The sequence below is a fragment of the Capra hircus genome, chromosome 23 (genome assembly GCF_001704415.2).
Source record: "Capra hircus breed San Clemente chromosome 23, ASM170441v1, whole genome shotgun sequence".
Classification (NCBI taxonomy): domain Eukaryota; kingdom Metazoa; phylum Chordata; class Mammalia; order Artiodactyla; family Bovidae; genus Capra; species Capra hircus.
Genome location: NC_030830.1, coordinates 30,481,466 through 30,497,430, shown reverse-complemented (window position 1 = coordinate 30,497,430; position 15,965 = coordinate 30,481,466). Strand labels below are relative to the sequence as shown.

At 36.7% G+C, this 15,965-nt stretch overlaps 1 protein-coding gene across 3 annotated transcripts in view; it reads right to left on the bottom strand.

Moving 5' to 3' along the window:
- The window catches only part of SUPT3H (SPT3 homolog, SAGA and STAGA complex component), a 398,573-nt gene that overhangs the window by 125,079 nt on the left and 257,529 nt on the right, over window positions 1-15,965 (bottom strand). For all 3 annotated transcript variants that reach the window (XM_018038799.1, XM_018038800.1, XM_018038801.1), the window contains exons 4-6: window positions 12,593-12,679; window positions 8,967-9,057; window positions 4,052-4,191 (exon numbers count right to left, since the gene is read on the bottom strand). In XM_018038799.1, the coding sequence (XP_017894288.1) occupies window positions 4,052-4,191; window positions 8,967-9,057; window positions 12,593-12,679 (318 nt within the window). The remainder of the gene's footprint in view (window positions 1-4,051; window positions 4,192-8,966; window positions 9,058-12,592; window positions 12,680-15,965) is intronic.

Below are 15,965 nucleotides of genomic sequence, written 5' to 3'. Positions count from 1 at the left end.
GGGGGTATTTCTATTAGTATTCCCCGAAGAACAATTTCACAGAGTATTTTTAGATTATCTGAACAAAAGTTACCTTGAAATGAATAAAAAAGACACAGTGATGTGTTCTTTTGATGAATCTCTTTCAGAAACGGATCCTGACTATCACACTATTTTACGTTTCAAAATGGACCCTAGTACTATTATTCTGTTTTGTGTCCTCTTCAACAAACCACACTGAAGCTAGTTGTATAAACCACTCTGAAGTTAATCACAAAATATTTCTTGAAGAAGACATGTGCTTTACTTCAGAATAAACAAAATTTCAAATAATACAGCAAGTGAAATAGAATATACATGTCTTCATCACACAACAAATAATCTACTAAGAAGGTTCAAAATTCAAGACCAAATACAGAAATAGTCATAAAAATGCCAAACATTTATTGAGCCTGTACTCCCCTTACCAGTGTACTCAGCTAGCTTTTGATTTGCCAGTTATTACTAAAGGCCTGTGAGGGCAGAAACCATATTTTGTCTTTTTTATAGTTGTAACTTCAGGACCTAGTACAGTGACTGATTTACAAAAGAAGCTCAGACAAATGCTGAATGAATTAAAGAGTGGAAGGACGGATGGATGGATGGTTTGCCTAAAACCAAAGAAAATGATTTCCACTCATTCTAACATGCTGTCTCTAAGGGAAAAAGTCCCAGAGATTTGAGCAGAGAGTCAAGATTATGACATATCTCCTCTGCCAATTCTTACACATAATGAGAGGTCCTTTATCCTTAAGGACCTTTGTGTCTGCCTTTTCAGCACCTATTCCTTCTTCTTAAAGCTGCAGGGACTCATGCTTTTACAGAGGTTAACTGCCCCCTCTTTGGAGATGGAGCATATGACTTAGGCTAAGCCAATCAGAGCATGGTCATCCTATCAGTACAATTCAGATGGCACATGAGGTCTTATTCAACTTTCAGTCAGTTTTAAACAATCTTTAAGCTGCCTCAAATTTTACGTATTCCATTCTACTTTCTTTCTAGATTCCAGGATTAGGCCTCTGAGTTAAAAACAAACAATAAACAGTCACTGGGGATTTTCAGCACCCTAAGCTGTTTAAAGGCTGCCCTTTGGTGAGCTCTGAACTTTGGTCCCCTGTTTATTTTACCTTTTTGAGGATTAGTCAGAAAGTAGAGAATTTACTCAATTTTCTTTTTAGTGTTCCTTATTTACACCTCCTTCACAAACCCTAGCAGCTCATTAGACAGGATATTTTACTTGGTTAATGAGTAGAGCAGCAGGGTCTTAGCTGAGGCTCATATGTGAGGCTCTTATGTGAGTCACCACAGGTCCTTTGTTAAGAAAATGCAAAGCTACCTGCAGGCTTTAGTGATCCTTTCTTGGCCTTGGTTGATAGTCACATTTAGTTGATTAGATCTCAGAAGACTGGGATGCAAGAAACAGGATCAACAGTCAAGCACACCTGGGTCTTTCTGGCGGTGGGTAGAGGGGGTCTGAAAGGTGCTTGGAGGGGAGTTGTATTTATATGTATTATGCTTATTATTTCCCTGCTTCTCTTTCCTAGTCTCTCAAATATACTAAAGCAATTCTGAACATTGTTTAATCTACACTTGATAATTTAAGAGGGGTCTTCAGAGGTCATGGGTCATAGATCTCTACTATTCATTCACCAAAGTGTTGGTGATGGGGAAAGATAAATGGAGTATGAGTTAGTTAACTTAATATGATGATGGACTAGCAAGCAGATATAAAAAATGGACATAAAAATTTAGACTTTTTTATATTTCAAATATATAATACTTAACGAAGCAAATGATGAGTAAAACACAAAGCCAAGCACACACACAAATCAGCTGAAAAGAACAGGAAAGAACTCAGTTTTTCATACGCTTCCTCAATGTTTTGAGAAAAAGCTAGGGTCCCAAGAGAGTTTTTATGTCTATATATTTCTTTTTCTCTTCTCAATTACAGTTAAATGAAACAAAAAAGAAAAAAAACAATAATAAGCTTTGTTGGTAGGTCTATACCATTTTCATACGTTCTAGGGGAGAAGGTAGTAAACAAAGTTTCTACAACTGTAAGTGATGCTTAGAGGAAAATTGAATCACTGAGTGATGCCAGGACTGATTACTCTACTGCACTTTAAAAGCCAGGGATTGCAGTCTGTGAGTCCAAAGTGGTTTCATATGGACTGCCACAGTTGTGGTTTACGCTTGAAACTATAACCTGTCAAATTAGAAGCAGGCAAGGACTATGCTCTTAACGGTTCCACTTTCTACTGTCTACAGTTTTGTCTACAAGTTCAGCATTTTTTATCCAGTTTAAGTTCTGTTATTTGGATGAATAGAATCTCAAAACTACTCTTTGTTATTTTGGTTAGAGATTTTAGTTATGATTCAAGGCTTGGAGAAGCTGGCAATCTTAACTTTTCTTGTATAGATGAAGCTGACTTTGACTGCAATTGTTTGTATCAACTATTGATATTTTATTATCCTGGTCACCACTATGCAATATATAATATAACTATAGGGAAGAGAAATTTAAACCGTATGAGCTCCTAAGCTTTTTCTGCCCTACATTTCCAAATATTTGATTCATTTGAACTTGTACCTTACTGACTCATCAGTTTTCCAGGCCCACAGTAGCCTGCTATTATGAGCTTACTGTTACAACATGCTCCATTTCTCTTCTTCTCCTTGATTGTGGAATGCCCTTCTGGGCAATAGACTTGGTTGACAGAGATTTTCCTGTCAAAATTGAAAGAGCTACTTGTTCAATTTCACTAATGTTTTCTGTATAGTCCTTTCTTAATAAATTTTTCTTAATGCCCATTTGTATAATGTAAAAATGTTTAAAACAATAAAGCATAAACAATATTTGCTCTCTGCATAATGCATCATAAGTAAAACCATGCCACTAAACAATCATATCCTGTTTAGGCCATAATGACATCAGAAATATATGTTTATCATCTGCTTTGGACAACTGAGCATGTTTTTTGCCCAAGGCAAAGCTGAACTAAAATCATTTGCAGTTGCCTCAAACCAAGATAACCACACATTTCTAAGGTAATTGATACCTAAGAAGAACACTGCCTTTAGATCACAGCTCATGATCTAAGCATACTAATTCTTGAAAGAAGGCTGTTAAATTTTATAAAGCATGGATGTCTACTGGACTTCCTCCAAAATTTAACATGAAATAATTATATTTTTAGCATGCATAGAGACTATGATAAAGTCAGCACTTAGCACAATCTTTCAGAACTCTGGAATTACCTCTCTTGCCCAATTTAAAGAGAAGGGGAAAAATGGAGGGTTTTTTTTTTTTTTTTAAAAGCATGTAAAAGCATATAAGAATGATAAGAATAACGCCTTATATATTGAAAGGCACTCAAATGAAATCAGTCACTACTTTTGTTTTTCCAAAGTATAATATTTAAGGAAACAATTTTATGAATAAATAGCTAGGGTACATAGAAGGCATACAATTTTTCTTATCCATTGTTAAAACATGCCCAGGGAATCCAAGCACTTGTCACTGACATTGCTTTACAGCAATATAAAGCATGTAATTGCCCTGGATACTACCTTAGCCGGTGAGGCCAACCATAGCCTGCAACTACATGCTGGAAAATATAGCTCTTCATACCATATGTCAACACAAAAGCAGTAAGAATTAGTTTTGCCCACAAAGATAACTGGACGGTTTGGTACAAAAACTAAGTAAATTATTTAATTATAAACTAGCTTTTATGGAAGAAAATAATATCAGTAAAAGTAAAATCCAGAAGGAAGCTTAGGGAAATCTACTCATATTCAAAGGTGGAAACAAAGAAACAGGGGACTGAAGCTGTTTCCCAAAGTCAGCTATGAAGGCAGAGTTTGACATCCTTCCCAGGACTACTTCACTGCACAATGCTGCTTCAGACATGAAACCACTGATCTGGACAATTCAGACAAACATTTAAGGGACATAAGAACAGAATAATCCAGTATTACACACATTGCAATGGTTCTTCTGTTACTCTAACAAGGGAAGCATGTACTATACCTCCATTCTTTCTTGTTTAACTTCATCAATTTCATCATCTTCAAACATTGCCAAGAGTTCTCCTGTTTGGTCAATAGAGTTGAGAAAGTCTTGAGCGATTTTCTGTCTTTTGTTTACATTATTGCTGCCACTCAATTTGTCTTCATGAAGATAAAGGAAGGAAAAACAAAATATTCTTAAATAGGTTTACATCAGTCCTAACCATTAAGTATGGAATACTGCATATAAAATTCAAAATTGGAATTCTCTCAAAATAATCTTCCAAAGGAGAACCCTTGTATCCAAAAAAAAGCATAATGTCTTACAGAACTGAATCACCTACTTATGTCATGAATAAGATTGAGAGAATAATACCAAATAATCAATTGCTACAGTAAGTATTTATAGATTGATTAAAATTTCTTACCAAAAAAAAAAAAAAAAGCCTGTCAGATTTGGAAAAAGAATCCTGCTATGGCAAGCCCAATTGAGAAAATAAAAACAAAGACATAAATAAAAGGCATTAGGATTGCAACTTGAAATTAAAAGAAGAAAATACTAGGTACATTACTATGACAATCTATGTAAAATCTATGGGATGAGATTTTACTCTTTTTCTCATAAGAGATAAAACTATCATACTTAAAAGCAAAACAAAACTCTAAGAAGGTAACTGCAAAAAGTCAGGAAGGAATGTAACATATAATACGTAATTAGTACAGTTTAATACACAAAGGTATCAGTGTGACTTAGTAAGAACTGGATTATTTTTTAATGTGACAAATTACGTACTCATATACCAAATAAAGACAACCCTAACATTTTAGAGTGAGAATAAAAACTGTCATTCCCTGCTCCAATACAACTTTGTTATCACCCACCTATGTTGCTACTATCAAATATACTACATATCTGTATGCTACAGACTTGACAGTACAGTTATATATATTAATATAATTGCTAACACAGTCATATTTTCTATTTACCTACATAATTACATTTATAGATACCCTCTGGGATGTGTGTGTGTATGCATGTGGATTTAATTTCTACTTGTTTCTATTAATATAATTTCTATTTCTTAATTGGTATCCTCTATTTTGTGAGACACTGTAACCATACCTTTCTTTTGTTATATTTACAAATGGTTTCCTTAAGTCTTTTGAACATATTTATCAGTTCAGTTCAGTCACTCAGTCATGTCTGACTCTTTGCAATCCCATGGACTGCAGCATGCCAGGCTTCCCTGTCCATCACCAACTCCCGGAGCTTACTCAAACTCATGTCCATCGAGTTGCTGATGCCATCCAACCATCTCATCCTTTGATGTCCCCTTCTCCTCCTGCCTTCAATCTTTCCCAGCATCAGGGTCTTTTCCAATACGTCAGTTCCTTGTATCAGGTGGCCAAAGTATTGGAGTTTTTTATACTCCAAAAAATTGAATGTATTTATAATAGCTATTTAAAGTTTTTGTCTGTGAAGCCCAACATCTGGACCTCCTCAAAGGTACTTTGTCTTATCTGCTTTTTCTTGTCCTTTTTATGGATCATATATATCTGTTTTTTTGCATGTCTAGTATTTTGTTGTTGTTGCTGTTGATGAAAATGGATATTTTAGGAAATATACTAGAGCAACTCTAGATAATAATTCCCTTTCCATCCTGGGGCTTGTTGTCATCATTTGCTTGTTTTTTTTTTTTGTTTGTTTGTTTGTTTGTTTAGTGACTTGGCTGGACTAGTGCAAATAAGTCTCTTTTTTAGCCTTCAGTGTTGCTCTTCAGATAGCACAGCCTCGAGCATGTGAAGAGCTTACTCCACCACCAGGAATGATTGCGGTTTTTAAGCAGGTTCTCTTTTGCTGTCACTTTTCTCTCCATTAAGTTTCTGGCTGGTCTGACTCTATTTGTATCATACACAGCTGTTAGCTTCCACTAACTGCTGGCTGAGAGTTCTGCTGTTTCAATAATACTATTGAGCACAAATTGCTCCACAGACTGATCTAAATAATTTGGGTCACTCTGCAGAGTCAAGGCTGACCAGGCTGTAAGTTTTGCTCTGACCCCAGGAGGGGGTCTTCTTAGCTATTGCTCTTCTTAGCTACTGCTTTCTTTTGTCAAAACTTTAAGCTGGTGCACTGTCTTCTGTGTTGTTATTAGTATCAGAGTGACCAGCTTCCTCTTATTGGTTCACCACCAGGATCTCCATTGTTTTAAAACACTCTTAGTCAAGACCTTCCAAATGCTCTTTTCCAAAGAGTCAGTCCCTGCAGGAAGAGCTGTAGAGCTCTCTGCTATTAAGGCTCTCTCTTACTGGCTGAATCTCTGCACTTCTGTACTAAAGCTGGAGTTGGGAAGAGCAGTACTCCAAGAAAGCCTGTCCTGGATCTAAGAGGGGGGACCTCGTTAGAGATTCAGACTCCTGTCTTCAAGGCTTGTCTCTTCTGGTGTGAAGTTTACTCCCTGTGAGCAAGTCAAGATGTGAAGAAAGCAATGGCAACCCACTCCAGTACACTTGCCTGGAAAATCCCATGGACAGAGAAGCCTAATAGGCTGCAGTCCCTGAGGTCACTGAGAGTTGGGCACGACTGAGTGGCTTCGCTTTCACTTTTCACTTACATGCATTAGAGAAGGAAATGGCAACCCACTCCAGTGTTCTTGCCTGGAGAATCCCAGGGACTGGGGAGCCTGGTGGGCTGCCGTCTATGGGTTGCACAGAGTTGGACACGACTGAAGGTGAACTCCGGGAGTTGGTGATGGACAGGGAGGCCTGGCGTGCTGCGACTCATGGGGTCGCAAAGAGTCGGACACGACTGAGCAACTAAACTGAACTGAACTGAACTGAAGAGACTTAGCAACAGCAGCAGCAAGTCAAGATGGGGCAACCTGAGAGCTTCCCTATTACTAGAGGATGAGTGACAGTCACAGTCCTTGTAGCTGTGCTTGCCTACACAGTTGAAGTTCTGCAACACAGAGCTGAAGAAGACAAGAGAGGCTGACCTCCTGCCCTTCCTGGGGTGAAACTGTCACCCTAGATTAGGGGGTAGAGAAGCAGGGGCCCAGTGTTCTTGGACGCATGTACCCAGAGTAAAGCCTGTATCACTTTGAGCTGGGGCACCAGGGTAGGAAGGGAGGAGAGAGGTGATGAGAGCAGACTGTGGCTCAAAGGCAACAGATTCTCACTGTTCTTAATGAGATTTAGTAGACTGTTTCTGAATATGTTTCTCCATTTGCTGTCTGCCCTTAAGAACAGTTACTAGAGATTTTATTTTTTATTTTATTTATTTTTTTTAACTATTATTTTTCTTCATTCTCATGAGTTAAATGTGTTTCTTTGGGCAAAGAGTCTACCACAGTCCTCACTTGGCCATTCCAGAAGACCCACTTCAGTATTAAATGTATTTTACCCGAGCATTTTATTTTATAAACTGTATCAACTACAGTGTACCCTTGAAGAACACAAGTTTGAAACACGTGTATCCACTTAAACCTGGATTTTTTTTTCCACTAGATGCATACTACATGGCTCTACGTGGCTGGAGAGTATGGGGACTCAGAACAGTGTATATGAGGGCCAATTGTAAAGTTTTTGGCAAATTTAACTGTAGAGACAGCTGGCACCCCTAACCTCCATGTTGCATAAGGCACACGAAATTACAAAATTTAAATGATAAAGTGGAGAGGTTTGAAATAAATTGAGGAGGAGAGGGCATCAAACTGACATATGACAGTGTGAGTAAAACTGAATACTAGTCTGAGGTTCTTGGTGTTCAAAGCATCGTATTAACAGCCATCATTGATTCAGCGGCAGGAGTGTATCAGGTGCTTCTCATATATCATATTGAACTGTAATGGCCAGTAATATAATTTCTGGCTTTCAAATGAGAAAAGTGACCCTCAATGATGCTTCTAGAAGGAAAGCAGAGAACCGGGATTAACAGGAATTTAGGTCTGTTTGCTCCAAGTCTGTGTTCTTCATGCTCACCATAAATGAAAGCATTTAAATTCATTTGGAGAACTATTTTGCAGGAGTTAAATTGTATGAGAACTGTAGGAATATGAAGTAGACAATACTAATTAAATGTTTGATCAGTATTTTTTTTTTTTTTGACACAGCTATTACTCTTGCGGATCTGTTGAGGATTAATGAAAGTAACTGGTCCTCTTTCAAAGTCAGTTAACTCTTTAGTTGGTTCTGAGCAATTTTCTGGAATTGTCCTTAATACAGTAGAGTTTGTTTAGCTACTTTATCACTAGCAAAGGATACCACTATACAGTGACCATATTCAATACAAAGTAGATGTGTTATTTCTAAAAACACAAACATTTATTTTGATTAGTATTATTTAGTAATTATCTGTTTTCAGCTTATCAGTATTTGATTTTTGCAACATAAATATTTTTTCTAAATATCCTAAAACAGGGAATTAAGTTGGAAAGTCAGCTAAGGAAAAATTCCCACTTTGTGTCAGATTTCTGGTTAGATTTCAAACAGCCCGAAAATAATAACATTAAAATGATGTGACTTTACAGTATAAAATATATCAGATACTTTCTATAATAAATTAACAAAAAACCATATGTGTCAATTTCAAAGATATAATAGTTCAGGCTCCCTACATTCACAACAGAAAAATTATATTTGCTAAAATCAATTATGTTTTAAATCGGCACAATTTTCTCAGTTTCATGATATTTTGAAGTAAAGCAGGTTATTTTATTAAAAGAAGAATAAAATAACAGATTACTCTGAAGTCACACAATTGGAAAAATCACAAGATTTAAGTACTGACTATATAAATACTTGGACAGTTACTAAACTACATATTTAACAGAAGGACATACATTGAACTCTGATGGGAGTTATCTAAGCTAACTCTGTATAAATGTGTCATCGGCATACAGGTGTCACATAAGTTTTAGTTTAGTGCTTTAAGTTACCTTCCAGAAGATCATCCTCATCAATGCCTTTGACAATCTTTGATTTGTAGTCTCGGAAAAACATGTATTTTAGCAGTCTTCTAAGTTTTTTCTATTAAAAATATGAAATAAGTAAAGAAGAGACTTTACACATATATTCATTTTAATGATTAAAATCTACTATGATAACTAAATCCCCTTCATGGATCACAGCCTTGTCGTGGTGAAAGGGCTTGTGTAGCTCAGTGAAGCCATGCCATGTAGGGCCATACAAGATGTAGAGGTCACAGTGGAGAGTTCTGACAAAATGTGGTCCACTGGAGGAGGGAATAGCAACCCATTCCAGTATTCTTGCCAAGAGAACCCCATGAACAGTATGAAAAGGCAAAAAGATATGACACCGGGAGATGAGCCTCCCAGGTCAGAAGGTATCCACTATGCTACTGGGGAAGAATGAAGGGCAATTACTAATAGTTCCAGAAAGAATGAAGCAGCTGGGTCAAAGTGGAAATGATGTCCAGTTGTGGATGTGTCTGGGGGTGAAAGTAAAATCTGATGCTATAAAGAAAAGGTCAGGGGAGCGTGGCGTGCTGCAGTCAGTGGGGTTGCAAAGAGTCAGACACAACTTAGTGAATCAACAACAGCAACAAGAACACTGATAACTAAATAGAATAAACTTGTACCCGAGGACCACTGGAAAAATACAGCAATTCTCAGCATAGTACTATGAATATAAAGTTTAGTCATCAAATTCAACATAAAAGCTACAACACAAGCATTTTTAAAAGCACATTTGATTTGAAGGTATTCAGATACTCCAGAATCACAATTAATTTTATTTTTTGTTTTTTTTTTTGTTGTTGTTAAATTCCTTCTGAAGATTGCGATAAATATCACATTCTCCACAGTAAGCTGACAATACTGTCTTTGTGGAATTTTGTACACCGTCAAGACCAAATTTCATTTTTTAAAATGATTTATAAACACCTATACAAAAGTTTGCAACAACTGTTTGAAGAAGTCAAGCACTTTCCTTTTTTATTTATTTTTTTTAATTCCCTGAGAATCTTTTATTTAGAAGAGTTGGCTTATGTTTTATATTTCTGGAAAACATCCTGTAATCTGAGAAACGTATTTTTTATGAAACTCAAAGCTGATGAATGATAGTTGAGGCTTTTTTAGGTTTATTAGAAGACTACAATACCGCTTAACTTTAAAAGTAACTGATGTGTGTGCTCAGTCGTGTCTGACTATTTGTGGCCCCATGGACTGTAGTCTACCAGGCTCCTCTATCCATGGGATTTTCCAGGCAAGAACACAGAACTGGTTGCCAGTTGTATGCTTACACTTAGAGTAGATGATTACTGGGTTCTGGTCTTCAGGTTTAAGATTCCTAATGGCAGCTGAAACATATTTTACAAAGCTCTTTTACATGCATTTTATTTGATATTTTTGATAGCCCTGAGATACAGACAAACATCATCATCTTTTTTTATATATAGGGAAACTGAGGTTCAGGATAGTCTCACAATTAGAGCCAAGCAGGGCCAGAAGGAACACATAACCTTTGAACCTCAATCTCCTTATTTACAAGGTAAGTAAAGTACTTACCTGAGAGGAATATTGTCAGAAATAAATCAGAAAATGAGTGAAGCTGTCTAGTGCAGTATGTAAACTACAGTGGGCAGTCAACAACTTCTACTTGAATATAAACTGGAATTATTAAGAGAAAAAACATATACCTGGATCCAGGTCTTTGCTATCCCTCCTTTCTCTTTGCTCTGATTCCATTCAGTACTTTAGATTTGATTCTGTCTTATATTACAGTTGTGTAAACTACTTTAAATTCTGTTTGGAACATGTCAGCATATAAAGAAAATTATTATTTGGAGGAGAAAGATGAGAACACTGGCAACTATCATATTACAGCTATGTTCCTGGTTGCTTAAAAGATTCTGATTAAGAGTCCTTCTGGCCAGTTAGAAGGGCTTTGACAATTGGTATATGTCCCTGAAGGGTCCATAGGATTTAAAACGTTGACTCCTCCAAGAGGTAGGAAAAAGTGTTGACGTGGACTACTTTTTGTGCTGGCCTGATTACCTCTGTTGATGAAAAAGAAAAACCTACGGGAGGTATTCTGCAAAGGACTGATGCTAACTCCACTGTTACCCAGCTGTCTTCATAAAGAACTTGGCTCACAGTCTCTGCTTCTCCAAGGGCACATTCAGGCTCCTTCCTCTCAGCACCACTTCCTGTATGGTGCCTACTTCTATGTCTTCCTAGTGAAGTTACTAGCTCCTGAATAGCCTTACTCTTCACTATCTCACTAAAACCTTCCTTCCTATTCACTTCCAGAGCCATCATACTAATCATGGTTTGCCTTGATTACTAAGCCTGCATCCTAGTTAGTTCCATTCTAATATAATTGCATGAGTTTCAACCTAGGCAGAAAACCTCCATTCCACCATATTTTACAGACTCTCCCTCTAATCGCACAACCTTAAAACACTGTGTCTCAAAATGCTTCTTCAACTCAATGATACAGATTTCTTAAACCAGATTATAGCTTCTTGATAGTAAAGACATTTCTTTCCTCTTTGTAGTCCTCATACCACATAAGAGTCAATGAACTAAAAATTCATAAAATTTCATGGTAGATTGGTGGAGGTGCAGTTTGTATATCCCACTGCATAAAGAAGAGAAAATCCTTCATCCAAGTTTAGTCAATCTTCAATCAATTAGAAGGAAAGGTTTTTATGAATATTAAGTAATGGGTATCAGAAAGACAGGATATCCTGAAGGTCAGATGGGATGCCTTCGGATAAAAACCTGAGCCACAAACATACAAAAATGGTGAAAGAAAAATCAGTAAGTGTAATTAAAAGACCAGGGGAAAACAACGGAGAAATGAAAGATGGAGCATTAGGAACTAAGCCCTGGGTGCTCATCTGGGTTAGCAGCTACTATAACATGCTGTGGTTACTCAGCTCGTTTCTCCACATGTAAGGACCTTCTAGATGAAAACTGTACTAAAAACATGCGGAAAGTCAAAATGTTTTCAACTAGCTACTCATGGAAGACAGTTATGACAAAATTATATGCTTAAATAGTTTAATATCAGAGTTCAAAGACAGATCTCTAGCAAATAAAAAAAACCTAAGTAATAAGAGTATATATTTTATGCTATTGCAATTCATCTTGATTGATTTGCCTTTTCCTATTAACCAGTGTCACAGAAAAAACTTTGTATTTCAAGTGAAAAACTACTCTATGAACATCTACAATCCTGTATAAAATTAGAAAAATAAATATGCCATTTAGTTATATCCCAGTTACCAGAACAAAGTACCCAGTCAAGATCTAGTGAATTTTATGTAGCAATGAAAATGTCTAAATAGATATGTTAAGGATAAGTGAGAATTAGTTGTCAGCAGTTTTATATAAGTGCCCTTGTCCATGTAAAAAAAAAAAAAAATCAATTCTGTTGTAGTAAACCATTTTGTTGTTGTGCAAACTATGATTTCCAAACATGAGTTCAACACTTATGATTCCAATATGGAAGCCATATAACAAGGGTAGCTTCCTTACATAAGTGTAATTAAACACAAAGTATGGCATTTCAATACAGTGAAATTCTTTTACATTACCTTATCCTTGCGCATCAGAAACAGAAGATCTTCGGCAGAGATTACTCTTGCTCCCCGAAGCTGAGAAACTTCAGCAGCTTGCTGTAACTAACAACAAAGGAAATTTTTCTTAATAATCTAAATTAAATATACTACAGTCATGATGTCTCAAGAGAGATAAATACACTAAGAGTTAAAAATCTTTGGGGATCACTCAACAATCACATTACTGCTTTAAAAAGCAAAATGTCTTATGTTTAAAGGTATAAAAAAATGCAATTAACTTATATGCCCACCTGTAACAGAAATCCTTGATTTCTTTCATGCAAAAGAAAAATCAAGTGCAGCTTCCAGAAATGCATTAATGCACCTGAAAATAATTTTATGAAATTTTATCCTCATATCCATGTGAGCAATGGTTTTGCTCAGTATCACTAGTTGAATAACTATATTATTAATCTGAGCTCCCATGCTGGTATGATTTGAAATAGGCCCATTCAGAACTTTAAAAGATCAACAAAAACAGTAGCTGTTTCTAATATCCAAAGGAAAAAAAAATAGTTTTAGTTTTGGCAAGTCTTCAGTGGGCAAAGGATTCAGTCCATAAATCATAATACTGGACTGCATTAATTTCTTTCCACACTAATCACATACACACAAAAAGTTAACTGTATCTGGAATGCACAACACAAAACATACTGCATGAAAAGTTAGATTCCCCCTGAAATGTTCATTTGGGCTGTTCTATCTACAAAGTTGAGAGTTTTCTGGAATTCAGAAGTCCCAGAAACACAATCTTACTTGAAAATGACCTGGAAAATAAAAGAATGTGAAAAATGATAGTTCTATTTTTTTGGCACAGGCAAAACCAGTTTCTTATTTTGATTAGTTAGGAGGAATATAAAATACATCCAGCTGAAAAAAATAAAGATGCTGGAGAAAAAGGTACAAAAATGTGCCTGTAACTTCTTCCAAATTTGATCAATGGTGATTGCAGCAAACCAACTCTATCCAATATTATAAAAATATTTACATATAAAAGCTGTTCCTGAATGCATCTTTCTTTGAAAGGAATAAATCTAACACATATTCCTAAGAACTAATCTTTAAAAAGTGACACACTGTTATCTTAACAATTACAAAGAAATCAAATAGTGCATTTGTACTAAAGAAATTCTGGATGTTCAAGCAATTTTGCTAAGTAAGCTTCCAACCTCGTCTAAATACACAGACTATGAAACAGACTATAAACTCCCTATGTGTCAGCCTTACCGCTGAATTTCCTGGATACTGGTGGTTGGTATATAAACATAATTCTACCTAAATATAGAAATTTAAATTTAACTGTGAACCATTTAAAAAGAAATCTTGGGGGAAAGGTTTTTAAAAAGATGATATATCTGCCCAGAAAGAAACTAAGTTTTCAGTAGGAAAAATGTGAACATATTTTTCTAAAAATTGGAAGAATGTCAGGGAAATACGTGTGCATGTGTTTTTTTCAAACAAAAACATTTCTGTCACAGCATAAAACACACACAATCAATGTGGAGCAGAATATGGACTCAGCATCCATTTGTCTGGACACATACAGAGAACTGGAAGGCCACACTATCAGGTAACATTTTTATTTTCTCAGACGAAGGATGGTATTGATTTGAAAACTTGAAAATACTACACAGATATAAGCAATTTTTTCTCACGTTAAGGAAAGCTCAGGATAAGTATACATCCCTAAGTAGTCTTCCCAATAAATCAACTATTTATCTACTCTACATATAAATAATCTGTATTTATAACACTCTCCAAAATGTTAGTTTAAAAACACACTCAACTAGGGAAAATAAAAAGAAAATGGAAAATAAAGACTTAGAAGAGTCAGCCATTTTAAACATCCTTTCAAAACCAGTACACAACTATCATGGGATCCGGAATTTATGTCTCAGTTATGTTGTCATAATTTAGCAGGAAAACTTTATCTTTAGGTGTTGTCTACGTTATTTACTTATTTCCCTCATCTAACCTGTATCCTTACTAGCACTGGCTCTACTGGTCACCTAACCTGTATCCTCACTAGCAGTGGCTCTGCTGGTCACCTAAACTAGTATCCTCACAAGCACTGGCTCTGCTGGTCACCTAAACTAGTATCTTCACTAGCACTGGCTCTGCTGGTCACCTAACCTAGTATCTTCACTAGCACTGGCTCTCTGCTGGTCACCTAACTGCTGGGAGCCAGCGTGAGGAATCCCGCCAGTGGCAAAGGTCATGAGGAAGGAAGCCCGACAAAACGCAAAGGCGTGACCTGACTTCAGGGGTTCCTCCTGGGTTTTCCTGAACATCTACCCCCCAAAACCAGAGTCTGCCTGCCTTATTGTACTGTGCTTTCCACTCTTCTGACATTCTCTGGAAAAAGTTAACTCAGGGCTTCAGTTAACAGTCTCCTGCATATGAAAAGAATGTTTCAGCTCAAACCCCTTTGATGGCTCTCTAACTTGCCTAATAGTTGGGGACTTTTACGACTTGTGGATTGTTTACAGCCCCCAACCATGAGAGGCACAAAGCTTAAAACATCTTAAAGATATAGAGCCTTTTGGAGCTAAGAATTAGTTTGGTGAAGAGTTTGTTGAGTTAATGTTTGCCACCAGGCCTCCATATCCTTTATCTTTTAGGCACCTGGGAGGATAGTAATCAATGTAAACGGGATGCAGAAATAGGAATATAGTAGTTTTTGATGTTAGCAATACTAGACTTGTGAGTTAATTAACTTTCTCTTTGTTATAAATCACTGTACTTCTTTCACTGTTATAAATTGCTGTATCCTTGCTATGTAAGAATGTAACTTTATTTAGTGCTTTCTGAGAGTGGCACCAGACTTTGGGAAGAACACCACAAACAAGTCTTCTGGTTGACAAACCTTTATCAGAAAAGGGCTGTAAAATGTTAATTGGCCTTCTGGCCAGAAGATGATGTAAATCACCTAAGACTTGTGTATACAACTAGGTATGCAGAGAGAAAGCCTGGTCTCAATAAGAGTCAGGGCTGCTGACGCTGCATAATTTTATATTATCCATTGATCTCAATGTACAAAAAAAGGTATAAAAAGACTTTACAACAATAGAGGATGGGCCAGTCACTGGAAAGACTGGATTCCCCGGTGTCTTCTTTACTCTATTTTCAGGCTGAATCCCCATCTGGAGCGGGGAGGCTCACCACGTCTACTTACTTGCCCTGGCTTCTAAGATCCGTGAGAGAGGGAGCCTAAGGTGGGGCACCCTCCGCTGTACAAATGGGCACCGGTGGCCCAACGTAGATGGTACAGATCTCTTGTCCTGAGGTTTTATTAGCTTTCCCCGTAAACCAAGTTATTCAGCCTCGTTTCTCCACTGAATTTTCCTAC